A 27,935-nucleotide genomic window follows, 5' to 3' on the forward strand; every position below is an offset into this window, starting at 1 on the left:
CTGAAGTACTCCTAGAAAAGAACTTCGTTTGAAAAAGATTCTTCAGGCGAAGGATGACTTCTGATCCAGAATCCCCACAAACAGAGGGGAAAGAATGCGATTCAAACTCCATTCCCATTTTTGAAGACGAAGAAACACTACCCTCAGAGTCACTTTTGACGATAATAGGGTTACCATTCATCATAATAAAAATGCGATAAATACTTGAGTAAAAGCTGAGGTGAAGAGAAGGTACCTTGAAATATGAGAACGAAAGCGCTGAAGCAAGAAGGTGGCCAAAAAGTCGAAGCTTTAATGCTTTGAAATTATGAACGTGCAACGACAATTACTTTAGAAGAAAATGGAAACTCAATCTACAACATGGCTAAAAAGTTTCTCCGTGATCTCTCTCCATCTTTATATAGACAAAGGCAATCGAACAAATCAAATTGAAAGCAGAAAACAAGGGTAAAGCTACGGGTCAAAATTCATCAGGGGAAGACAACCATACTCAAGTGTACTTAAGTACATGAAAAGTTGCGACACATCATCCCATACCTTTTTAGGTCACATGTCAAAGAAAAACGTCAAAATGTTTCAATAATATAATTTCATTTAATGTTGACATCCCCATCACGCTTTGGAAAAATCAAAGTTGCGCATGTCAGTCGACGCCTAGACAAATATCCTCAATGGTTGGCCACTACTACTGAAAGACTCCATTGGCATCAAACATGCCCGACGAGTCTTGGGGGAAACTGTTTCATTTTGACCAAAGACCCGAGACCTACTACTTTGTGTCGGGCAAATGTCCAATAATGCAAGGCCCATTATCCAACCTGCCCCGTTAGGCCTAAGGTACAAATACCTTCATAAAGGGTTTTCAAGTACACAATCTCTAATCTCCACTTTCACTTTCATTATCTTGAACCTTAAAGTGACTTGGGTGTTGGAGTGATAACTATGCAAGTACCCCCTAGGTCCACCGTATCAGAGATAACAAACACTGGTTAGTGGCATCGCACCAATACTGATACCTCTGATTCAAGAAGTACCATGATCGTAACCTTCGATTCACGACGTCACATCATCATAGTGCTCTGGAAGCTCTTCCCAGACGTAGTTTTCGTAATCCTCACCATTTCTGATTCCACAATGGAATATTTTTAAAATTGGACTCTAAACCGTAAAGTTTTTCAAAACCATATTTTTTGAAACCACATAATTCACCCCCCTCTTATGTGTAAAGTCACATGTCCAACAATGATTTCCTTGACCGTTTTGCCTCATCCACATCAGAATTCATTGTGATCGACCTTCCTCCTGCATCGTGATAAGTTACCTTTAGGTGGACCGGGGGTGCCACTACATCTAGTCTCTTGCTCTGAAGGATCTCCACAGGATACCTCAGGAGATGCTCCGACACGATGTTACCAGAAAGTTAAGGATTACCTTTTGTTCCTAATAAACACTATTTGATTATTCTCCACGAGGCGAGTCAGGTGAGATCACAATCATCCTGTCTGTAGGAGGTATTTGTTGTTTGTCCATTATTACTTGATGGGTAGCCTTTTTATACCAATCATACCTCCAAGGGCAATTTAAGAAGTGTCCTTTTGAATCCCATGTTTAAATGGCGTTGATAACGCCAATCGTCCTCTTTTAATATCATGTAACGTCTCCTTCATCATTTTCTGTAACTCTCATATAATCATGGAGCTACCTTGTAACCGTTATGCGTGACTGTTCATGTTGTCTGTCAGCACTCTCATGAGACTAGGTCCGACTTATTCATGTCATCTACTAACACTTCCGTGACTGGGGTCTGATTTATGCATACTATGCAGCTCGACATGTTGTCTCATCATACTCGGCCTCAATAGCTCGACCTTCGGAATTCCGAGATGTACACATTTCTTTCACACTCTCATTTTCCAATAGTCACTGTAAGATTTGTAGGTCCCCGAGGACGAGTTATTGAATCATTGAACATTAATAGATATACTCCACTATATAGACTCAGATCTGCTTGCCTAATACCTAACATATCCATTGTATTTGCGTACAAGACATTGCAAGAGCTTCTATCATCTACGAAGAATCCAATTAAGTTGCGATCTACGATGGTGATCGCAAGAATAAGAGGTAGATTGAAGTTTGGAATTCTATTGATCTTCTTGTGATCCAAAAATCCCAATTCCAATCGATCTTTACTTTACCGAATGCCGCTGTCAACTACGAGTATAAAGCAATCTGACGAAGGACGTGTGATAAGTGACGCGATATCATTGAATTCGTCAATCTGTGATATAGGATGATCATTTGATTCATAAAATATGTTGAAGATCGTGGACATGACTACCAGAGTTACCGTCATTACTTCTTCTATTGTTGTTACATATATGATTTTAGATAGAGATTGACTTGAAATGAATATTGTAACAACCCAATTTTTAGGAACTAATTATTATATTATTTTATTATAATTTTAATTTAATTATGTGGAGTGTTAATTAAATAATTGGTGTATTAATTCATTATTTAGTTGATATAAGGAAATAAGTAAATAATTGAATTAATTAATTAAATTGGTTGCATAGTGAATGGTTAATTATTTAAATTTAAATAGAGGTATTTAAATATTAGGTATTATTGGGCCTAGTGATTAAATTGGATGATTTAAGCCCAACTAGAATACTATTATAAATAGTAAGAGTGAAGGAAGTGAGAATTAGAATTCACTTGAGTACTGGAGGCAATAGAGAAAGAGGAGAGGAAAAGCGAGAGGAGTCAAGGTTTCCATCCAATTGACAAGGTAAGGAGGGAAATCCTTATTATTATGGGTTAGTATGATTGGGTTAATGGGTAGGAACATGATTTAGGTTGAAATCCTTGATTGGCATGTTTTGGAATTATTAGGTCTTGATAAATACTCTTGAATTGTGATGATTAAATTATGCTAAAACTGTGAATGAATATATATTTGGATGAGTAATAATTTTCTGAACGTGTAGCTTTTTACGGAATCGAAATCGGAGGTCCGGAAGCCCTCCAATGATGAAAAATGCGGAGAATTCTGCATTCTGTTTCGTTGTTAGCGCAGGAACAGCTTTCTGTTTTGCGTTAACCGGTTAACCCAGGGCGTTAACCGGTTAACACTGTTACGATTTATGAAAAATTGCATTCTGTCTTGCGTTAACCGGTTAACCCAGGGCGTTAATCGGTTAACACTGTTATAAACTGCCAAGGAGCGCTTGCTGTTTTGCGTTAACCGGTTAACCCAGGGCGTTAACCGGTTAACACTGTTATAATATTGAAAAATTGATATTTAATTGTTGTGTGCGTTTTGGAATGAAATCTATGTGTACCTATTTGATGGTTGGCATATATTGATGAATAAAATATTGTATGAATGTGTATGTATACCATATTTGAATTGTGAATGATTTATGGTTATGGATGTGTACATGTAATCGTAATTGATGTGTTGTGATGAATGTGTATATGTACCAATTGTGAGTCATGGTGATATGTGGAATGTTAAGACGGTATATAGATGGTCTTAATTGCATATGTGTTGGTATGTGTGCATTCATTCATAGCATGGTTGACTTCATTGTGGAAGTGGTGAAACTGTGGGTTCACATGAGCAGACGTTAATCCTTAATTGGGATTAGGCGTAGTATTTAAGCGGTGATCCTTCATTAGAAACAGACGTAGCAGACGTTATTCCTTAATTGGGATTAGGCGTAGTTTTAAGCGGTGATCCTTCATTGGAAACAGACGTAGGGCTTTGGTCTTGTCTGGATCGGAAGCGTGGCTTGGATTCTAGATATTGAATCGGAAAGCGGTGAAACTTTGAGTTCACATTGAGGTACCACATGCATGGAGTCACATTGTCTTGCATGGATTCGTCTATAATTATGTGATCATTGAATGCATGTATTGATGTGGATGTGATGTACGTTTGAAATATGTGAGACGAAATTTGGTTAATATTATTGACGTGATTATACCAAGTGTGATGAATTCTTAAATTGTGTTTTAATTCATTGTGCCTTATTATGCTATTTCATAATGATTTGGAATTCTCACCCTTTCTGTTTGAATGTTACCTTTACATGGGTATCGTGCAGATACTACAGAGTAGTATTGCTGGAGTAGGTGGACGGTAGCTTGTTCAAGATTAGCTGGAGAGTTTCCGTATTTAGTTTGAAATTAGGTAATGAGTCAATGCTCTGGTCATGTAACACTGGGTAGATTAGTGGTATTGAACTCATATGCTTTATGTCATTAATTGTTTTATTTTATTTAAAGTGATTATTGAGAGGTGATCATGATATGGGACATGGATCATATTATGAATTACATGAGTATTCTTTATTTTCCGCTGCGAACGCATATTGCTTGAATATTCATGATTAGGGAAATGTGTTATTTTGAATGACCAGGTGTATTGTTGGTTTTTGAAAGTTTTAAGTTTCGAAAACGTCGATGTGACGCCCTTTTCTTTGTATACGTGCTTATTTACTCTGATTATATGCTAAATATTTTGGGGTAGAAAAAGTGGTGTTACATTAGTGGTATCAGAGCCTGGTCGACCAGTTGGTCAATAGTCACTAATGTGTTACATTAGTGGTATCAGAGCATGGTCGACCAGTTGGTCAATAGTCACTAATGTGTTACATTAGTAGCAGGTTGGTTCGTCCGGCCAGGTTGTTTAGTTATGTTTGTTCCCTAGTATGTGACATGTGTGTGAGAACACTGTCGGTGCTTGTTTTATTTTCCATTGGCAGGTTGGGAACTCGAGGATAAGATGAGGGAATCGTATCAAGAGTTGTTCGTCTGAGGAATTTTCGAGGACGAAAATCTTTTAAGTGGGGGAGAGTTGTAACAACCCAATTTTTAGGAACTAATTATTATATTATTTTATTATAATTTTAATTTAATTAGGTGGAGTGTTAATTAAATAATTGGTGTATTAATTCATTATTTAGTTGATATAAGGAAATAAGTAAATAATTGAATTAATTAATTAAATTGGTTGCATAGTGAATGGTTAATTATTTAAATTTAAATAGAGGTATTTAAATATTAGGTATTATTGGGCCTAGTGATTAAATTGGATGATTTAACAACTAGAATACTATTATAAATAGTAAGAGTGAAGGAAGTGAGAATTAGAATTCACTTGAGCACTGGAGGCAATAGAGAAAGAGGAGAGGAAAAGCGAGAGGAGTCAAGGTTTCCATCCAATTGACAAGGTAAGGAGGGAAATCCTTATTATTATGGGTTAGTATGATTGGGTTAATGGGTAGGAACATGATTTAGGTTGAAATCCTTGATTGGCATGGTTTGGAATTATTAGGTCTTGATAAATACTCTTGAATTGTGATGATTAAATTATGCTAAAACTGTGAATGAATATATATTTGGATGAGTAATAATTTTCTGAACGTGTAGCTTTTTACGGAATCGAAATCGGAGGTCCGGAAGCCCTCCAATGATGAAAAATGCGGAGAATTCTGCATTCTGTTTCGTTGTTAACGCAGGAACAGCTTTCTGTTTTGCGTTAACCGGTTAACCCAGGGCGTTAACCGGTTAACACTGTTACGATTTATGAAAAATTGCATTCTGTCTTGCGTTAACCGGTTAACCCAGGGCGTTAACCGGTTAACACTGTTATAAACTGCCAAGGAGCGCTTGCTGTTTTGCGTTAACCGGTTAACCCAAGGCGTTAACCGGTTAACACTGTTATAATATTGAAAAATTGATATTTAATTGTTGTGTGCGTTTTGGAATGAAATCTATGTGTACCTATTTGATGGTTGACATATATTGGTGAATAAAATATTGTATGAATGTGTATGTATACCATATTTGAATTGTGAATGATTTATGGTTATGGATGTGTACATGTAATCGTAATTGATGTGTTGTGATGAATGTGTATATGTACCAATTGTGAGTCATGGTGATATGTGGAATGTTAAGACGGTATATAAATGGTCTTAATTGCATATGTGTTGGTATGTGTGCATTCATTCATAGCATGGTTGACTTCATTGTGGAAGTGGTGAAACTGTGGGTTCACATGAGCAGACGTTAATCCTTAATTGGGATTAGGCGTAGTATTTAAGCGGTGATCCTTCATTGGAAACAGACGTAGCAGACGTTATTCCTTAATTGGGATTAGGCGTAGTTTTAAGAGGTGATCCTTCATTGGAAACAGACGTAGGGCTTTGGTCTTGTCCGGATCGGAAGCGTGACTTGGATTCTAGATATTGAATCGGAAAGCGGTGAAACTTTGAGTTCACATTGAGGTACCACATGCATGGAGTCACATTGTCTTGCATGGAGTCGTCTATAATTATGTGATCATTGAATGCATGTATTGATGTGGATGTGATGTACGTTTGAAATATGTGAGACGAAATTTGGTTAATATTATTGATGTGATTATTCCAAGTGTGATGAATTCTTAAATTGTGTTTTAATTCATTGTGCCTTATTATGCTATTTCATAATGATTTGGAATTCTCACCCTTTCTGTTTGAATGTTACCTTTACATGGGTATCGTGCAGATACTACAGAGTAGTATTGCTGGAGTAGGTGGAGGGTAGCTTGTTCAAGATTAGCTGGAGAGTTTCCGTATTTAGTTTGAAATTAGGTAATGAGTCAATGCTCTGGTCATGTAACACTGGGTAGATTAGTGGTATTGAACTCATATGCTTTATGTCATTAATTGTTTTATTTTATTTAAAGTGATTATTGAGAGGTGATCATGATATGGGACATGGATGATATTATGAATTACATGAGTATTCTTTATTTTCCGCTGCGAACGCATATTGCTTGAATATTCATGATTAGGGAAATGTGTTATTTTGAATGACCAGGTGTATTGTTGGTTTTTGAAAGTTTTAAGTTTCGAAAACGTCGATGTGACGCCCTTTTCTTTGTATACGTGCTTATTTACTCTGATTATATGCTAAATATTTTGGGGTAGAAAAAGTGGTGTTACATTAGTGGTATCAGAGCCTGGTCGACCAGTTGGTCAATAGTCACTAATGTGTTACATTAGTGGTATCAGAGCATGGTCGACCAGTTGGTCAATAGTCACTAATGTGTTACATTAGTAGCAGGTTGGTTCGTCCGGCCAGGTTGTTTAGTTATGTTTGTTCCCTAGTATGTGACATGTGTGTGAGAACACTGTCGGTGCTTGTTTTATTTTCCATTGGCAGGTTGGGAACTCGAGGATAAGATGAGGGAATCGTATCAAGAGTTGTTCGTCTGAGGAATTTTCGAGGACGAAAATCTTTTAAGTGGGGGAGAGTTGTAACAACCCAATTTTTAGGAACTAATTATTATATTATTTTATTATAATTTTAATTTAATTAGGTGGAGTGTTAATTAAATAATTGGTGTATTAATTCATTATTTAGTTGATATAAGGAAATAAGTAAATATTTGAATTAATTAATTAAATTGGTTGCATAGTGAATGGTTAATTATTTAAATTTAAATAGAGGTATTTAAATATTAGGTATTATTGGGCCTAGTGATTAAATTGGATGATTTAACAACTAGAATACTATTATAAATAGTAAGAGTGAAGGAAGTGAGAATTAGAATTCACTTGAGCACTGGAGGCAATAGAGAAAGAGGAGAGGAAAAGCGAGAGGAGTCAAGGTTTCCATCCAATTGACAAGGTAAGGAGGGAAATCCTTATTATTATGGGTTAGTATGATTGGGTTAATGGGTAGGAACATGATTTAGGTTGAAATCCTTGATTGGCATGGTTTGGAATTATTAGGTCTTGATAAATACTCTTGAATTGTGATGATTAAATTATGCTAAAACTGTGAATGAATATATATTTGGATGAGTAATAATTTTCTGAACGTGTAGCTTTTTACGGAATCGAAATCGGAGGTCCGGAAGCCCTCCAATGATGAAAAATGCGGAGAATTCTGCATTCTGTTTCGTTGTTAACGCAGGAACAGCTTTCTGTTTTGCGTTAACCGGTTAACCCAGGGCGTTAACCGGTTAACACTGTTACGATTTATGAAAAATTGCATTCTGTCTTGCGTTAACCGGTTAACCCAGGGCGTTAACCGGTTAACACTGTTATAAACTGCCAAGGAGCGCTTGCTGTTTTGCGTTAACCGGTTAACCCAAGGCGTTAACCGGTTAACACTGTTATAATATTGAAAAATTGATATTTAATTGTTGTGTGCGTTTTGGAATGAAATCTATGTGTACCTATTTGATGGTTGACATATATTGGTGAATAAAATATTGTATGAATGTGTATGTATACCATATTTGAATTGTGAATGATTTATGGTTATGGATGTGTACATGTAATCGTAATTGATGTGTTGTGATGAATGTGTATATGTACCAATTGTGAGTCATGGTGATATGTGGAATGTTAAGACGGTATATAAATGGTCTTAATTGCATATGTGTTGGTATGTGTGCATTCATTCATAGCATGGTTGACTTCATTGTGGAAGTGGTGAAACTGTGGGTTCACATGAGCAGACGTTAATCCTTAATTGGGATTAGGCGTAGTATTTAAGCGGTGATCCTTCATTGGAAACAGACGTAGCAGACGTTATTCCTTAATTGGGATTAGGCGTAGTTTTAAGAGGTGATCCTTCATTGGAAACAGACGTAGGGCTTTGGTCTTGTCCGGATCGGAAGCGTGACTTGGATTCTAGATATTGAATCGGAAAGCGGTGAAACTTTGAGTTCACATTGAGGTACCACATGCATGGAGTCACATTGTCTTGCATGGAGTCGTCTATAATTATGTGATCATTGAATGCATGTATTGATGTGGATGTGATGTACGTTTGAAATATGTGAGACGAAATTTGGTTAATATTATTGATGTGATTATTCCAAGTGTGATGAATTCTTAAATTGTGTTTTAATTCATTGTGCCTTATTATGCTATTTCATAATGATTTGGAATTCTCACCCTTTCTGTTTGAATGTTACCTTTACATGGGTATCGTGCAGATACTACAGAGTAGTATTGCTGGAGTAGGTGGAGGGTAGCTTGTTCAAGATTAGCTGGAGAGTTTCCGTATTTAGTTTGAAATTAGGTAATGAGTCAATGCTCTGGTCATGTAACACTGGGTAGATTAGTGGTATTGAACTCATATGCTTTATGTCATTAATTGTTTTATTTTATTTAAAGTGATTATTGAGAGGTGATCATGATATGGGACATGGATGATATTATGAATTACATGAGTATTCTTTATTTTCCGCTGCGAACGCATATTGCTTGAATATTCATGATTAGGGAAATGTGTTATTTTGAATGACCAGGTGTATTGTTGGTTTTTGAAAGTTTTAAGTTTCGAAAACGTCGATGTGACGCCCTTTTCTTTGTATACGTGCTTATTTACTCTGATTATATGCTAAATATTTTGGGGTAGAAAAAGTGGTGTTACATTAGTGGTATCAGAGCCTGGTCGACCAGTTGGTCAATAGTCACTAATGTGTTACATTAGTGGTATCAGAGCATGGTCGACCAGTTGGTCAATAGTCACTAATGTGTTACATTAGTAGCAGGTTGGTTCGTCCGGCCAGGTTGTTTAGTTATGTTTGTTCCCTAGTATGTGACATGTGTGTGAGAACACTGTCGGTGCTTGTTTTATTTTCCATTGGCAGGTTGGGAACTCGAGGATAAGATGAGGGAATCGTATCAAGAGTTGTTCGTCTGAGGAATTTTCGAGGACGAAAATCTTTTAAGTGGGGGAGAGTTGTAACAACCCAATTTTTAGGAACTAATTATTATATTATTTTATTATAATTTTAATTTAATTAGGTGGAGTGTTAATTAAATAATTGGTGTATTAATTCATTATTTAGTTGATATAAGGAAATAAGTAAATATTTGAATTAATTAATTAAATTGGTTGCATAGTGAATGGTTAATTATTTAAATTTAAATAGAGGTATTTAAATATTAGGTATTATTGGGCCTAGTGATTAAATTGGATGATTTAACAACTAGAATACTATTATAAATAGTAAGAGTGAAGGAAGTGAGAATTAGAATTCACTTGAGCACTGGAGGCAATAGAGAAAGAGGAGAGGAAAAGCGAGAGGAGTCAAGGTTTCCATCCAATTGACAAGGTAAGGAGGGAAATCCTTATTATTATGGGTTAGTATGATTGGGTTAATGGGTAGGAACATGATTTAGGTTGAAATCCTTGATTGGCATGGTTTGGAATTATTAGGTCTTGATAAATACTCTTGAATTGTGATGATTAAATTATGCTAAAACTGTGAATGAATATATATTTGGATGAGTAATAATTTTCTGAACGTGTAGCTTTTTACGGAATCGAAATCGGAGGTCCGGAAGCCCTCCAATGATGAAAAATGCGGAGAATTCTGCATTCTGTTTCGTTGTTAACGCAGGAACAGCTTTCTGTTTTGCGTTAACCGGTTAACCCAGGGCGTTAACCGGTTAACACTGTTACGATTTATGAAAAATTGCATTCTGTCTTGCGTTAACCGGTTAACCCAGGGCGTTAACCGGTTAACACTGTTATAAACTGCCAAGGAGCACTTGCTGTTTTGCGTTAACCGGTTAACCCAAGGCGTTAACCGGTTAACACTGTTATAATATTGAAAAATTGATATTTAATTGTTGTGTGCGTTTTGGAATGAAATCTATGTGTACCTATTTGATGGTTGGCATATATTGGTGAATAAAATATTGTGTGAATGTGTATGTATACCATATTTGAATTGTGAATGATTTATGGTTATGGATGTGTACATGTAATCGTAATTGATGTGTTGTGATGAATGTGTATATGTACCAATTGTGAGTCATGGTGATATGTGGAATGTTAAGACGGTATATAAATGGTCTTAATTGCATATGTGTTGGTATGTGTGCATTCATTCATAGCATGGTTGACTTCATTGTGGAAGTGGTGAAACTGTGGGTTCACATGAGCAGACGTTAATCCTTAATTGGGATTAGGCGTAGTATTTAAGCGGTGATCCTTCATTGGAAACAGACGTAGCAGACGTTATTCCTTAATTGGGATTAGGCGTAGTTTTAAGCGGTGATCCTTCATTGGAAACAGATGTAGGGCCTTGGTCTTGTCCGGATCGGAAGCGTGACTTGGATTCTAGATATTGAATCGGAAAGCGGTGAAACTTTGAGTTCACATTGAGGTACCACATGCATGGAGTCACATTGTCTTGCATGGAGTCGTCTATAATTATGTGATCATTGAATGCATGTATTGATGTGGATGTGATGTACGTTTGAAATATGTGAGACGATTGTTGGTTAATATTATTGACGTGATTATACCAAGTGTGATGAATTCTTAAATTGTGTTTTAATTCATTGTGCCTTATTATGCTATTTCATAATGATTTGGAATTCTCACCCTTTCTGTTTGAATGTTACCTTTACATGGGTATCGTGCAGATACTACAGAGTAGTATTGCTGGAGTAGGTGGACGGTAGCTTGTTCAAGATTAGCTGGAGAGTTTCCGTATTTAGTTTGAAATTAGGTAATGAGTCAATGCTCTGGTCATGTAACACTGGGTAGATTAGTGGTATTGAACTCATATGCTTTATGTCATTAATTATTTTATTTTATTTAAAGTGATTATTGAGAGGTGATCATGATATGGGACATGGATCATATTATGAATTACATGAGTATTCTCTATTTTCCGCTGCGAACGCATATTGCTTGAATATTCATGATTAGGGAAATGTGTTATTTTGAATGACCAGGTGTATTGTTGGTTTTTGAAAGTTTTAAGTTTCGAAAACGTCGATGTGACGCCCTTTTCTTTGTATGCGTGCTTATTTACTCTGATTATATGCTAAATATTTTGGGGTAGAAAAAGGGGTGTTACAAAAATCACAAGAATCAGAAGTTGTTTTCCACATACAACGTCACTGTTCCGTCTGGGAACCGAAAATGGATGCAATTGGTAAACTAATGATCTTGAATGGTGGTGTTGATATCCTTCACGACAGCGCAGGATGAACCTGCATGGTTAGCACTCCAACGTCCAAGTCAGTTCAAGATTCAAGATGAATGTAGTGAAAAGTGAAAATCAGAGAATATACATTACTTTTGGCATGTGAATTGATTTTATATTTTGGGTCAAGTAAAGTGAATTTAAAAAGAATTGAATCTTAGTCATTTGGACATTTTACCGATCCAAATTAGGGTTCAAGTAGATAATTTGAGTTGATTGGAATGACTCTTCTTTTCCAATTCGCTTATTTCATGAGCCGACCCTTGATTATACATTTGATTATTCATAAAATGTTATATAATTGATTTTTAATATTGTATTATTAAGTCTGTAATAAAAAATAAATTACTTCAATTAAAAATAACAAAAGCTGCCATGACGTCATTGTGTTGTAGTTCCACACAATAAATAAGAAGGCCATACACATGTGCAAAAGCGAAGGACTAAAAGAATCCCAAAGAAACTAAAGTATATAGAAAAAAAATAAATAAAGAATAAAGATTAAAAAACTGAATTTTAAAATGAAAACTAAAAAATTAAAAACACATAAATAATAGAATTAAAGTATATCTAAGCCTTGTAAAAAAGTTATAATATAAAATTAAAAACTAAATATAATTTTACGTAACATTTCTTATCGAATGTAAATTCTATAAATATTTATTTCGATTTAATCTCTAGTTTAGTGATTTTAAAAACTAATTTTTGGTATAAAATAACATTTTTTTTAGATAAAAATATGAGTGAAGGTACTGTAATAATATTAAATATATAATCAATTAAAAATTTTAAATTTGTCATATCATATAATGTTTTAAAAATAAAAATATAATTTATCGAAATAACATTTTTTTATTGATTGACGGGATACAAATATTTTACCATAATATCTCAAATCCAATTCTAACTAGACCAGAATATCTAATCTATAATTATTTGAGAAACCTTAGCTATTCTGGTAAAAAAAACGAATTAAGAAACATTTTTAGATAATTTGTTTTTATGAGCAAATTCTGTCCAGATTATGATTGTACCAAGACGCAATTCAAAACGTTAGTACGTTGTGTATACAATTTTGGAATTGCTCCATATTTAGTGGAAAAAACAACTCATGTACTATAGTTACCTTAATGATTAAAAATAATGTATGATTCAAACTGAACACTGAACAACAAATATATTAAATAATTAAGATCTGAGATTTTTCTCTCTAAAATAATGAAAAAGATATGTTATTAATTTATTCACCATAAAATTGATATTCACTTATTATTATCTATAGTCTATAATTATCTATAAAAAAGATAAGAGATTTTAGGTTGACCTTTTTATTTTTTTAATTGTATCCTTATATTGTGTTGTTATATCTTTTATGTTTCTTCGATTTATTTAGAAGTCGTTTTTTTATTATTTTAAATATATTTAGACAATTTTCTTATCATTTTAAATTCTTTATTTTTTAAGAATTATTTGAATTCTTCTGACACGTGAATTTCTCTAAGGAAGGTATAAATAAAATAGTATATTTTGTTGGTAGATAAGGTGATAAAGATGAATTATGAAAATAAGAGAGAGAAGAGAGAATAATAACAAATTTTACTATTCTTAAAATGGTTACATAAAAAATGCACACACACATGCAAAACAAAAGGAATAAAAATACAGTTTGTTCACACCACTCACTTGTTTAAATACAAGTGAGACTTTATGAGAAATACTAAAATATCCTTTAACATACTTTGTCAACAAGTTTATGAAAATATGAGTTAATTCTAATATCATCCCTTAATTCATATTCAGCTTAACCAAAACTAACAACACCAATTCCATCCCTCAAACGGAGAAATTGATCAGTCTTGATCGCTTTCGTCAGAACATCTGCCAACTGCCTCTGGATGCTAGTGCTACAGTGCACAACTTCTAATACTCCATTCTGAACCTGATTTCTCAGAAAGTGATACTTAGTCTCAATATGCTTGCTTCTCCCATGCAACACTGAGTTCTTGCTAATATTGATTGCAAACTTGTTATCAATCATTAACTTCAAATGCTTGTTTATTTTGATCTTCAGATCCTGCAGTAAATTCAGAATCCAAACAGCTTGACATGCAGTCACAACACTTGCAATATATTCTACTTCACAAATTTATAAAGCAACAACTGGTTGCTTCTTGGAACACCAAGAAATAGGACTTCCCAGAAACTTAAACAAGTATCCATAAGTACTTCTTATGTCAACTCTGTCTCCACACCAGTCAGAATCTGAGTAACTCAGAAGTTCTGAGTTAGTTTCAGCACCAAAAGGGAACAAAACTCCATACTTCAGTGTTCCTTTTATATACCTCAGAATTCTGACAGCAGTTTGGTAATGAGACCATTTCGGTTTACTCATAAACCTACTCACTATTCCAACTGCATAACAAATATCAGGTATGATATTACACAAATACCTCAGAGACCCTACCAACTGCTTGAACATTGTCTCATATACATCATCACCATCAGAATCAGAATCTAATTTCTGATTTGTATCAGCAGGTGTGACAACAACTTTACAATTCAGCAGCTTAAATTTCTTCAAAAGCTCAAGTTCATATTTCAGCTGATGTAAAATTATGCCTTTCTTAGAGTACATAATCTCCATCCCTAGAAAATAAACCATATTTCCAAGCTCGGTCATCTCAAACCCATTCATCAACTCCTTCTTTAACTTAGCTATCTCATGTTCACAAGTCCCTGTTAGCATATGTCATCAACATACAGACACACCGGAATCATATTGCTTTCAGAAGTATGCTGAACATAGACACCATACTCCATCTCACATTTCTGAAATCCCCGCTTCTTGAAAAATGAATCCATTTTCAAATTCCAAGCTCTAGGGGCTTGCTTCAATCCATACAAAGATTTGTATAATCTGTACACCATCCCTTCTTGATTATTTTTCTCAAATCCAGGAGGTTGTGACACATAAACCTCTTCTTCTGATGGACCGTTTAGAAATGCAGATTTCACGTCTAAATGCATCAGAGGCCAATTCCTGTTAGCAGCTATCGCAATCACCAACATGATTGTTTCATATCTTGCTACAGGCACCAACACTTCAAAGTAATCTAACCCCAGGTTTCTGCAGGAAACCTCTCACAACTAACCTTGCTTTGTGTTTGCCAATCGATCCATCTGGATTTAGCTTCACCTTATAAACCTATTTCACATTGACGGTGTTAAAACAAGATTTTGAATTTGCAATTTATCTCTTAGTTTTAATGATAACAAAGAGTGAAACATTTTGGTACCCTAATAAAATTCTCTAAGTGTGCAGGACTCTAACGAAAAATGAATCTAATGAAACAACATCTGACGTCACACAAAATCCAGCACAGCTGACTCAGAGTTAAAGGTATCCTTTCTGACGCTGAAGACAAAGATGTCTAAAAGAATCACCCACAGAATTTGTCAATTGTAGACTCTGGATACTCTACATCTGAAGACATCTAAAAGATCCCACATATGAAAGCTCTGAGGATCCTTACATCAGAAGACTGTCTAATTGAAGATCGGTCAAGAACTTCTGAAGAAGACACAATAGTCAACTATCTAAAGAATACAAGATTGAGAAAAGAATTTGAATTCCGCACACTCTGAATCACACCCGACAGGCCAGAATCAAGAACTTAACAAAGAAGTATTCCTAATATGGTATGAATCTCTATATGGATAATATTGAATACTCTCCAAAACTGCTATGGAAAGGAAAATAAAATTAATGTATTAAGTCCCATAATTGGCAAGATATCAACATCAATGCTCTATTCAACGGTATCATCTCCAAGCACTATAAAAAGGCCTAACTATTATCATACCAAGATACAAAGCTATTACACAAGAATTCTGCACATCAAAATCAAGTCATACATTAAATTCTTGTTTTACATTATCACACGAGTTGTTGCTCTAAGTGTGATCATTGATTATTATTCTTACGGTGTTCATATTGCTTATCTAAAAGCACTAAACACTTTCTTATAATTCTAAAATAGTTGTTGTAAATTTCCTCAAGTGACTTGTGAAGTCTGTAGACTTGAGAGGGCTGAGAGATCAGTGTACTCTTAGACATTTGTTGTAATCTTTTTAGATTATTGGATTAAGTCATTTTTGAAGGCGAAATCACCTTGGCCGGGTGGACTGGAGTAGCTTTGACTTTCAAGCAAACCAGGATAAACTTCTGTGTTGTTTGTTATTGTCTTTGTGTGTGTAGCATTTCCAAAAGTTTTTATTGTCCGTGAAAACAATTCAAACCCCCCTTTCTTGTTTTTCTCTACCTTTAATTGTATCAGAGCTTAGGCTCTGTTATTGATTTTTGAATCAAACACTTAACAATGTAGAGAGATCCAGTGTGAGAAAAACATCATGGCCAACACCAATGAAAGAGATAGCTACAACGCTAAACCTCCAGTATTCAATGGAGAGAAATTTGATTATTGGAAGGACATAATTGAAAGCTTCTTCCTGGGCTATGACGCTGACTTATGGAACATTGTTACAAATGGTTATCAACCACCTGTATCTGCTCCTGGTATTGTCATTGCAAGAAACAAAATGAGTCATGATCAGAAGTGTGACTTCAAGAATCACCACAAAGCCAAAACTATTCTGTTGAATGCAATATCCTACAATGAATATGAAAAGATCACCAACAGGGAAACAACTAAAGAAATATTTGATTCCCTAAAGATGACTCACGAAGGCAATAATCAAGTCAAAGAGACTAAAGCTCTGACCTTAATCCAAAAATATGAAGCCTTCAGAATGGAGGATGATGAAGTTGTAGAGGTAGTGTTATCTAGATTCCAAACTTTAGTTGCAGGACTCAAGGTTCTGGAAAAAGGATACACAACTCTAGATCATGTCAAAAAGATAATCAGAAGTTTTCAAAAGAAATGGAGTTCTATGGTTACTGCCTTAAAGTTATCCAAGGATCTAAACAAAATAAGCCTGGAAGAACTCATCATCTCCCTCAGGAGTCATGAGATAGAGCTAGAGGAAGACAAACCTTAAAAGAAAATAAAATCAGTGGCTCTGAAGTCCAGACCAAAAAGATGAAAGTAGGAAAGGAACAAAGCCTTTCAAGCTGAAGAAGAAGATGACGATGACTATGAAAAGGAAGATTCTGATGATGATGAAGAAGAGTTATCTCTTTTATCCAGAAGAGTCAAACAACTCTGGAGAAAAAATAATAATAACTTCAGAAGACCCAGACAGAAGGGAGATCGTTCTGAGTCAACTTCCAGAAGTAGACCAAATGAAGAGGTAACCTACTATGAATGTAAAGAACCAGGACTCTAAAGAAATGAATGTCCAAAGCTCAAGAAAGATAGTTCCAAAAAAGAAGGATTCAAGAAAAACTCCTTCAAAACTAAGAAGGGGCTCATGGAAACCTGGGATGACTCTGAGTCTGACGCTTCAGAATCAGACTCTGAAGAGGAACAGACAAATGTTGCATTCATGGCTACCACATCCAGAAGTTCATCCAAAAAAGAATCTGAATCTGAAGAGGTATTTTTTGATCTCTCTCACTCTGATCTGGAAGTCTTTTTATCAGAATCTCTAAGCTCTTATCAAAAGCTTCGGAAGAAATTCAAGATCCTAAAAAGGGTCCATGAAGAAACTGTTGAAGAGTGTGATAATCTTGAGAAAGAAGTTTCTGAACTTAAAGGAAACATTTTTGTCCTTAAAAAAGAAAATGAATTTTCAACCAAAAAATATTTAAAACTTGAAGAAACTCTTTTCAAGGCTCCACCAACTTCTGACACCATCATATATAAATATGAAAAAGCTTTTCAGAAATTTCTGAAAAATGGGCTTGAAAGAAGCAAAATGGATTCTATGATTTATGGTGTTAGTCACAATAAGAAAAGAGGTATTGGATATGACTCTGATGAGGATGACAAACCTAAATCTCCTTTTTCTAATCATTACACACACGCACAAACACACATATTTAATAATGCCAGAAAACACAAAGTTTCCAGAAACTCTAGGAGAACTAATCATAAAGGACCCAAAAGATAATGGTTACCAAAAGATAAAATAGTATATGTTACAGATATCTTGTGCAACAGAGTTAAAACACCAATTATGGTACCTGAACTCTGGATGCTCACGGCACATGACAGGAAGAAATCATACGTTCCAAAGTCTGGAACTTAAAGACGTTGGCTTCGTAGGCTTTGGAGGAAATCAGAAAGGAATAATCATAGGATCTGGAATGGTTGGTAATGGATCACTTCCTCTATTTCTGATGTTTTTTACGTAGAATGATTAATGCATAACTTGTTATCCATAAGTCAATTAAGTGATAACGGTTATGATACAATCTCCAATCAAAAAATGTGCAAAACTATTAATTAGAAAAATGACACAATCCTTTTCACTGGTAAGAGGAAGAACAACATTTACAAAATTAAGCTTTTAGATCTAAAAGATCAAAATGTAAAATGTTTAATGTCTGTAAATGAAAAGCAATGGGTGTGGCATAGAAGCTTAGGTCACATTAGCATGAAAAAGATTTCTCATCTAAATAAACTTGAGTTAGTCAGAGGCCTACCTAAGCTGAAGTTTTCTTCAGATGCTCTTTGTGAGGCATGTTAGAAGGGAAAATTTTCTAAAACAACTGTCAAAAATAAAAATTTTGTTTCTACCTCTAAGCCTCTGGAACTTCTCCACATTAACTTGTTTGGACCTGTTAAGGCAATGTCAGTCAATGGTAAGAAGTATGGACTTGTCATTGTTGATGATTATAGTCGTTGGACATGGGGTAAAATTCCTAAGACACAAGAATGAGGTACACTCTGTGTTTACTAGTTTCTGCTCAAAAGTGCAGAATGAATTTGACTCTAAAATCATCATAGTCAGAAGTGATCATGGTGGCGAATTTGAAAACAAACTTTTTGAAGAGATTTTTGATTCTAATGGAATATCTCATGATTACTCATGTCCTAGAACTCTACAATAAAATGGAGTTGTAGAAAGGAATAATAGGACTCTCCAAGAAATGGCCAGAACCATAATCAATGAAACAAATGTAGGTAAGCACTTCTGGGCTGAAGCGGTGAATAATGTAACACCCCAATAAAAATAAATAATTATTTAATTTAAGCTAATATTATATTTATTAACTTAATTGAGTAATTGGAATTATGGGATTATTATTATTATTATTATTGGAATAATAATTATTGGAAAATATATAAGTTGGAAATAAGGAAAAAGAGTTCCATTTTGGTAAAAAGAGTTTTACGTGAAACAGAGAAGCGGCTGAAAAGTGGAAAGTGGAGAAAGGGCAAAGAGGAAGAGCAAGGGCAAAGGTTGGAGAAGAGAAAAGCTTGGAGCTCAAAGATTTGCCGGATTAATCAGGTAAGGGGGGTTTATCGTCATTTAATGGGTATTATAGATTAACATGTAAGGGGTAGTGATAAACCGTTGATTTGACCCTAATTGGGAATGTGGAATGTTGAGAAATTGTGTTGGATAAGTTGTGTTAAAGTTGTAATTGAATTTGTATTTGAGTGTGTTGTGATTTTCCGAACGTAACGCTTCTTACGGAATTGGAATCGGAGGTCCGGAAGTCCTCCAACGGCGGAAAATGCGAAGAATTCTGCATTCTGCTTCGTGTTAGCGCAGGAACAACTTTCTGTCTTGCGTTAACCGGTTAACCCAGGATGTTAACCGGTTAACACTGTATTGAATTATGAAATATTGCTGTTTGTCTTGCGTTAACCGGTTAACCCAGGGTGTTAACCGGTTAATACTGTTGTAATTTGTGAAAATTGTTGTTCTGTCTGCGTTAACCGGTTAACCCAGGGCGTTAACCGGTTAACACTGTTGTAAATGGCCAGAAAGCGTGTTCTGTCCTGCGTTAACCGGTTAACCCAGGGCGTTAACTGGTTAACACTGTTGGAAATTGGAAAAAATTGATATTTTAATGTTGTGAACATAATTGGTGATTGGCCTATTATAGTTAATTGTGATGAGTAATTTTGTTGGGTTTATGTTATGAAGTGTTGATACAAGTATGAATGAGTGTGAAGTTGTTTCCGTGTACGGACAGTTGTAAAAGATTCTGAGTTGTAGGCTTGGTGAGCCAAAGTTGATTTTAAGTTGATTGTGTTGAAAATATTGTTGTGTTGCTATTGTTATTACGTTGTGGGAATTTAAAGTCGTGTATGTCATGTAAATTCATATGCATTAAGTCGGAGCTTTGCTCACACCACGTTGGCCTGGATTGGCAAACTTTAAGTTGAAAGTTGAAGGCTTATGCCTTGATGCCCAATAAAATGGCAATGATTTTAAGTTGGGAGTTTTACTCCGAATGGTACCACATGCATGATGAGTCGAGTCTCATTAGAGTTGCATTTTTTGTTGGTTTGTTGTATGGCGTAAAATATGAATGGATGTATTCCAGTATTATATGTGTGTTGTGTGTTGGGTGTTGTGTTGATGTTGAGTATGATTGAGTTGATATTGCCGTTGCTGAATGTGTAATCTGATTTGGGTGATGAAACGTGTTAAATTACTTAACATTGCATGATATTTTATAATGCTTATTATATCGATTGAGGAACTCACCCTTACAACTATTTTTCAGGTAACGAGCAGTGATTGAGTAGAAGCTAGTGCTTGGAGTCTAGTGTAGTCTCCTTAGTGGGTCATGCTCTGATAGATGTAACATCGGGACGGGATGTTTAATTGTTTTATTGTTGGTTGTTGACCCATTTTACATGTAATATGTTATATGTTTTGATTGGTTGATTTGATTTCTATCCGCTGCGAATTATGCAAAAAAAAATGTTATTTTGATTAAATAAAGAAGCATGACAGTTATTATGGGGTGAAGTGGTTGTGTGACACCCTTAATTGCATCTTTACTCTGATTGATATGTTGTTATTTTAATTATATATTCGGGGTATTTTAGAAGGGTGTTACATTAGTGGTATCAGAGCAGGTCGGTCTGTCCGGCCAGTTGTCGTGTCGTTACCGTCTAACAATTGTGTATTGTTACTAATCTAACTTTAAGTTGTGTTGTAATGATAAGTTGAAATGGCTGGAAGGAATGACGCTGCAATGGCTGCCGCAATGCAAGCGATGGCACAAGCTGTGCAGAACTTGCCAAATGCTGGTGGAGATGCTGGATCACGTAGCTTGGCGACTTTTCAAAGAGAGAATCCGCCGGTGTTTAAAGGGAAGCATGATCCAGATGCAGCCTTGGGATGGTTGAAAGAGATTGAGAGAATCTTCCGTGTTATGGATTGCACTCCAGCTCAGAAGGTTCGGTATGGTACTCACATGCTAGCAGTCGAAGCTGATGACTGGTGGCTAGAGACTCACGAGAGGTTGACCGTGGCAGGTGAAGTCATTACTTGGGATGTATTCCGTAGGGAATTCATGAGAAAGTATTATCCGGAAGATGTCCGTGGTAAGAAAGAAATTGAGTTCCTTGAACTGAAGCAAGGAAACATGTCTGTCACTGATTATGCTGCAAAATTTGTGGAGCTGTCCAAATTTTATCCTCATTACACTGGTGCTGGTGCTGAATTTTCAAAGTGCATCAAGTTTGAAAACGGACTGCGCTCTGAAATTAAGAAGGCTGTTGGGTATCAGAAGATACGCATTTTTACTGAATTGGTTGATAGCTGCAGGATATTTGAAGAAGACAATAATGCTCATTACAAGATTGTCAGTGACCGCAGGGGCAAGCAACATCAAAACCGTGGCAAGCCGTATGATGCCCCAGTGGGAAAAGGGAAACAAGGAGCTGCTCCGGCTCAGAGAACTAGTAGGGGAGGTGATCCCGCTGGTATAGTTTGTTTCAAATGTGGTCAGGCTGGTCATAAGAGTAATGTATGCACTGCTGAAGTAAAGAGGTGTTTTCGCTGTGGTAAGACTGGCCATGCAATAGCTGATTGCAAGCACAAGGAAATGATTTGTTTTAATTGTGGCGAAGAGGGGCATATTGGAAGTCAGTGTCAGAAGCCAAAGAAATCTCAAACTGGAAAAGTGTTCGCATTGACCGGAACTCAAACCTCCAGTGAGGACAGACTTATCCGAGGTACATGTTTCATAAATGGTACTCCTTTAATTACTATTATTGATACCGGTGCTACACACTGTTTTATTTCTGCTAACTGTGCTCGAAGACTGGGTTTAAAATTGTCCGCTTTGGATGGTGAATTGATTGTTGAGACCCCAACTAAGGGATCAATAACTACTTCTTTGGTATGTTTAAAATGTCCTTTGTCGATCTTCGATAGAGATTTCTATGTTGATTTAGTATGTTTGCCGTTGGATGGGATGGATGTAATTCTTGGTATGAACTGGTTAGAGTATAATTATGTTCATATAAATTGTCATCATAAGTCGGTAAGGTTTTCCACTCCTGAAGAGGAAGGAGTTGACTTATTACCTTTCGGAGAATTGCGAAAATTGATGAAAGAGGGAGCTCAGATGTTTTCTTTGATGGCGACGTTGTCGGTTGAGAGTAAAGCTAAGATTGAGGAACTGTTAGTGGTGAAAGAATTCCCTGAAGTTTTTCCTGATGAAATTCCTAGTGTGCCGCCAGAGAGGGAAGTTGAATTTACTATTGATCTGGTACCTGGTACTAGGCCTATTTCGATGGCACCGTATAGAATGTCGGCATCGGAATTGTATGAATTAAAGAAGCAATTGGAAGACTTGCTTGAGAAGAAGTTTATAAGACCAAGTGTGTCGCCGTGGGGAGCTCCAGTGTTGCTAGTAAAGAAGAAAGATGGTAGTATGAGGCTTTGTATTGATTATAGACAATTGAATAAAGTAACGATTAAGAATAAGTATCCACTACCGAGAATAGATGATTTGATGGATCAATTAGTGGGTGCGTGTGTGTTCAGTAAAATTGATTTGAGATCGGGCTATCATCAGATCAAAGTGAAAGATGAAGACATCCAGAAGACAGCGTTCAAAACTCGGTATGGACATTATGAGTATTCTGTGATGCCTTTCGGTGTGACTAATGCGCCGGGAGTATTTATGGAATACATGAATCGTATTTTCCATACTTATCTGGATCATTTTGTGGTAGTATTTATTGATGATATTTTGATTTACTCTAAGTCCGAAGAAGAGCACAAGGAACATTTGAGATTAGTGTTGGATGTTTTGAAAGATAAGAAATTGTATGCGAAGCTGTCCAAGTGTGAATTTTGGTTAAGAGAAGTCAGTTTTCTCGGCCATGTAATTTCAGGAAAAGGTATTGCTGTAGATCCTTCCAAGGTCGAAGCTGTTTTGCAATGGGAGACCCCTAAGTCGGCTACCGAAATTAGAAGCTTTTTGGGATTAGCTAGATATTATAGAAGGTTTATTGAAGGATTTTCTAAGTTAGCACTTCCGTTGACTAAATTAACTTGTAAAGGTAAAGCTTTCGTGTGGGATGTTCAGTGCGAAGAAAGTTTTAATGAATTAAAAAGGAGATTGACGTCGGCGCCGGTTTTGACTTTACCAAATCCGGAGGAACCGTTTATAATCTACTGTGATGCTTCATTGATGGGTTTAGGAGGTGTGCTCATGCAAAATAATAAAGTAATTGCTTATGCGTCGCGACAGTTAAGAATTCATGAAAAGAACTATCCTACGCATGATCTTGAACTTGCTGCTGTGGTGTTTGTGCTAAAAATCTGGAGGCATTACCTTTATGGTTCCAGATTTGAAGTTTTCAGCGATCATAAAAGTTTAAAGTATCTATTTGATCAGAAAGAGCTGAACATGAGACAACGTAGGTGGTTAGAATTGCTTAAGGATTATGATTTCGGGTTGAATTATCATCCCGGAAAAGCAAATGTTGTGGCCGATGCTTTAAGTAGGAAGACCTTGCATGTGTCAGCAATGATGATTAAGGAGTTGGAATTAATTGAGCAATTTCGTGATATGAGTTTGGTTTGCGAAGTAACCCCGCAGAGTGTAATGCTAGGAATGCTAAAGATTAATAATGATTTTATGGGTAGTATCCGAGAGGCACAGACATTGGATGTGAAATTAGTAGATATCCTTAATCGTTGTGGTCAATCAGAGAAGAGTGACTTTAAGATTGATGCGAGAGGTGTGTTGAAATTGGGGGAAAGAATTTGTATTCCTGACGATGCGATTTTGAAAAGAAGCATTCTAGAAGAGGGTCATAGAAGCAGTTTGAGTATTCATCCAGGAGCTACTAAAATGTATCAGGATTTAAAGAAAATATTTTGGTGGCCCGGAATGAAAGAAGATGTGGCTCGTTTTGTGTATGCGTGCCTAACTTGTCAGAAGTCAAAGATTGAGCATCAGAAGCCGTCTGGGCTAATGCAACCGTTGGCTATTCCAGAGTGGAAGTGGGATAGTATCAGTATGGATTTTGTTTCTGGTCTACCGAGGACAAGTAAGAGTTTTGAAGCTATTTGGGTGATTGTTGATAGATTGACGAAATCGGCTCATTTCATTCCGATTAGAATGGATTATCCGTTAGAGAGATTAGCTGAGTTGTATATTGAGAAGATTGTAAGTTTGCATGGTATTCCGTCGAGTATTGTTTCGGACAGAGATCCTAGATTTACATCGAAGTTCTGGGAAGGTTTGCAGAGGGCTTTGGGAACTAAGCTGAGATTGAGTTCTGCATATCATCCGCAGACTGATGGTCAGACTGAGAGGACGATTCAGACATTAGAGGATCTTTTGAGAGCTTGTGTTTTGGAAAAGGGAGGTACTTGTGATTGTTATTTGCCTTTGATTGAGTTTACCTACAACAATAGTTTTCATTCGAGCATTGGTATGGCGCCGTTTGAAGCTTTGTATGGTAGGAGATGTCGGACACCGTTATGTTGGTATGAGTCCGGTGAGAGTGCTGTGGTTGGACCGGAGATTGTTCAACAAACTACGAAAAAGATTAAGATGATTCAGGAGAAGATGAGAATTGCTCAGAGTCGTCAGAAGAGTTATCACGACAAGAGGAGGAAGTCACTTGAGTTTCAAGAGGGAGACCATGTGTTTCTTCGTGTTACTCCGATAACTGGGGTTGGTCGAGCTTTGAAGTCGAAGAAGTTGACACCTTGATTTATTGGTCCTTATCAGATTTTGGAGAGGATAGGAGAGGTAGCCTATCGTATCGCTTTACCGCCGTCACTTGCGAATTTGCATGAGGTTTTTCATGTGTCTCAGTTGAGGAGGTACATTCCCGATCCGTCGCATGTAGTCCAAGTGGATGATGTACAGGTGAGAGATAACCTGACTGTTGAAACATCACCTATGAGGATCGAGGATCGAGAGTTGAAGCAGTTGCGGGGTAAAGAGATTGCCTTGGTGAAGGTAGCTTGGGGAGGACCAGCAGGTGGCAATGTGACTTGGGAACTTGAGAGTCAGATGAAGGAGTCTTATCCTGAGTTATTCGCTTGAGGTATGTTTTCGAGGACGAAAACTCTTTTAGTAGGGGAGAGTTGTAACACCCCAATAAAAATAAATAATTATTTAATTTAAGCTAATATTATATTTATTAACTTAATTGAGTAATTGGAATTATGGGATTATTATTATTATTATTATTGGAATAATAATTATTGGAAAATATATAAGTTGGAAATAAGGAAAAAGAGTTCCATTTTGGTAAAAAGAGTTTTACGTGAAACAGAGAAGCGGCTGAAAAGTGGAAAGTGGAGAAAGGGCAAAGAGGAAGAGCAAGGGCAAAGGTTGGAGAAGAGAAAAGCTTGGAGCTCAAAGATTTGCCGGATTAATCAGGTAAGGGGGGTTTATCGTCGTTTAATGGGTATTATAGATTAACATGTAAGGGGTAGTGATAAACCGTTGATTTGACCCTAATTGGGAATGTGGAATGTTGAGAAATTGTGTTGGATAAGTTGTGTTAAAGTTGTAATTGAATCTGTATTTGAGTGTGTTGTGATTTTCCGAACGTATCGCTTCTTACGGAATTGGAATCGGAGGTCCGGAAGTCCTCCAACGGCGGAAAATGCGGAGAATTCTGCATTCTGCTTCGTGTTAGCGCAGGAACAGCTTTCTGTCTTGCGTTAACCGGTTAACCCAGGATGTTAACCGGTTAACACTGTATTGAATTATGAAATATTGCTGTTTGTCTTGCGTTAACCGGTTAACCCAGGGTGTTAACCGGTTAATACTGTTGTAATTTGTGAAAATTGTTGTTCTGTCTGCGTTAACCGGTTAACCCAGGGCGTTAACCGGTTAACACTGTTGTAAATGGCCAGAAAGCGTGTTCTGTCCTGCGTTAACCGGTTAACCCAGGGCGTTAACCGGTTAACACTGTTGGAAATTGGAAAAAATTGATATTTTAATGTTGTGAACATAATTGGTGATTGGCCTATTATAGTTAATTGTGATGAGTAATTTTGTTGGGTTTATGTTATGAAGTGTTGATACAAGTATGAATGAGTGTGAAGTTGTTTCCGTGTACGGACAGTTGTAAAAGATTCTGAGTTGTAGGCTTGGTGAGCCAAAGTTGATTTTAAGTTGATTGTGTTGAAAATATTGTTGTGTTGCTATTGTTATTACGTTGTGGGAATTTAAAGTCGTGTATGTCATGTAAATTCATATGCATTAAGTCGGAGCTTTGCTCACACCACGTTGGCCTGGATTGGCAAACTTTAAGTTGAAAGTTGAAGGCTTATGCCTTGATGCCCAATAAAATGGCAATGATTTTAAGTTGGGAGTTTTACTCCGAATGGTACCACATGCATGATGAGTCGAGTCTCATTAGAGTTGCATTTTTTGTTGGTTTGTTGTATGGCGTAAAATATGAATGGATGTATTCCAGTATTATATGTGTGTTGTGTGTTGGGTGTTGTGTTGATGTTGAGTATGATTGAGTTGATATTGCCGTTGCTGAATGTGTAATCTGATTTGGGTGATGAAACGTGTTAAATTACTTAACATTGCATGATATTTTATAATGCTTATTATATCGATTGAGGAACTCACCCTTACAACTATTTTTCAGGTAACGAGCAGTGATTGAGTAGAAGCTAGTGCTTGGAGTCTAGTGTAGTCTCCTTAGTGGGTCATGCTCTGATAGATGTAACATCGGGACGGGATGTTTACTTGTTTTATTGTTGGTTGTTGACCCATTTTACATGTAATATGTTATATGTTTTGATTGGTTGATTTGATTTCTATCCGCTGCGAATTATGCAAAAAAAAATGTTATTTTGATTAAATAAAGAAGCATGACAGTTATTATGGGGTGAAGTGGTTGTGTGACACCCTTAATTGCATCTTTACTCTGATTGATATGTTGTTATTTTAATTATATATTCGGGGTATTTTAAATACAATGTGTTATATTCAGAATAGAATCTCTATTAGATCTATTTTGGAGAAGACTCCTTATGAACTGTGTAAGGGAAGAAAACCCAACATTTCCTACTTTCATCCCTTTGGATGTTCTTGTTTTATCCTAAATACTAAATATAATTTGAACAAGTTTGACTCTAAAGCATAAAAATGTATAATATTGGGATACTCAGAACGCTCTAAAGGCTATAGAGTATAGAATACAAAAATATTAATTGTGGAAGAATCAATACATGTCATATTTGATGATAAGCTTGACTCTGAAAAGTCAAAGCAAGTTGAGAATCTTGTAGAATTGGAGATAACACTTGCATGTTCTGAGGAAAAGGATAAATAATCTGAAGAAGCAGAAAAGGGAACGTCAGAAGCACCCGAAGTCACAATAAATCAGAAAAGATAAAGAAATAGACAAAACATTTATGAAGAATTGATTTTGGGGAACAAAAACGAACTTGTCAGAATAAGATCAACATTCAAAGGTTCTGAAGAAACACTTATGGGACTAGTATCTCTGGTAGAGCCAATACC

The 27,935-nt window shown here is 36.1% G+C and overlaps 2 protein-coding genes across 2 annotated transcripts; one reads left to right on the forward strand and one right to left on the reverse strand.

Moving 5' to 3' along the window:
- Nucleotides 1-14,177: 14,177 nt before the first annotated feature.
- Nucleotides 14,178-14,777, reverse strand: LOC127137305 (secreted RxLR effector protein 161-like). Its single transcript, XM_051063776.1, has one exon. The coding sequence runs from the start codon at nt 14,775-14,777 to the stop codon at nt 14,178-14,180; it is 600 nt and encodes a 199-aa protein (XP_050919733.1).
- A 6,354-nt stretch (nt 14,778-21,131) lies between these two features.
- LOC127135492 (uncharacterized) lies at nt 21,132-22,766 on the forward strand (the record flags this gene model as incomplete). The annotated part of the gene is made up of 1 exon (XM_051062181.1): nt 21,132-22,766. A coding segment is annotated over exon 1 (1,635 nt), but the record flags the coding sequence as incomplete, so codon positions are not given.
- Nucleotides 22,767-27,935: the final 5,169 nt, after the last annotated feature.

This window comes from Lathyrus oleraceus, chromosome 4 (genome assembly GCF_024323335.1).
Source record: "Lathyrus oleraceus cultivar Zhongwan6 chromosome 4, CAAS_Psat_ZW6_1.0, whole genome shotgun sequence".
Lineage (NCBI taxonomy): Eukaryota > Viridiplantae > Streptophyta > Magnoliopsida > Fabales > Fabaceae > Lathyrus > Lathyrus oleraceus.

Excerpts from the sequence above, each read along its gene's own strand:
- LOC127137305 (XM_051063776.1), bottom strand. The coding sequence starts at position 14,777 with ATGCTAACAGGGACTTGTGAACATGAGATAGCTAAGTTAAAGAAGGAG.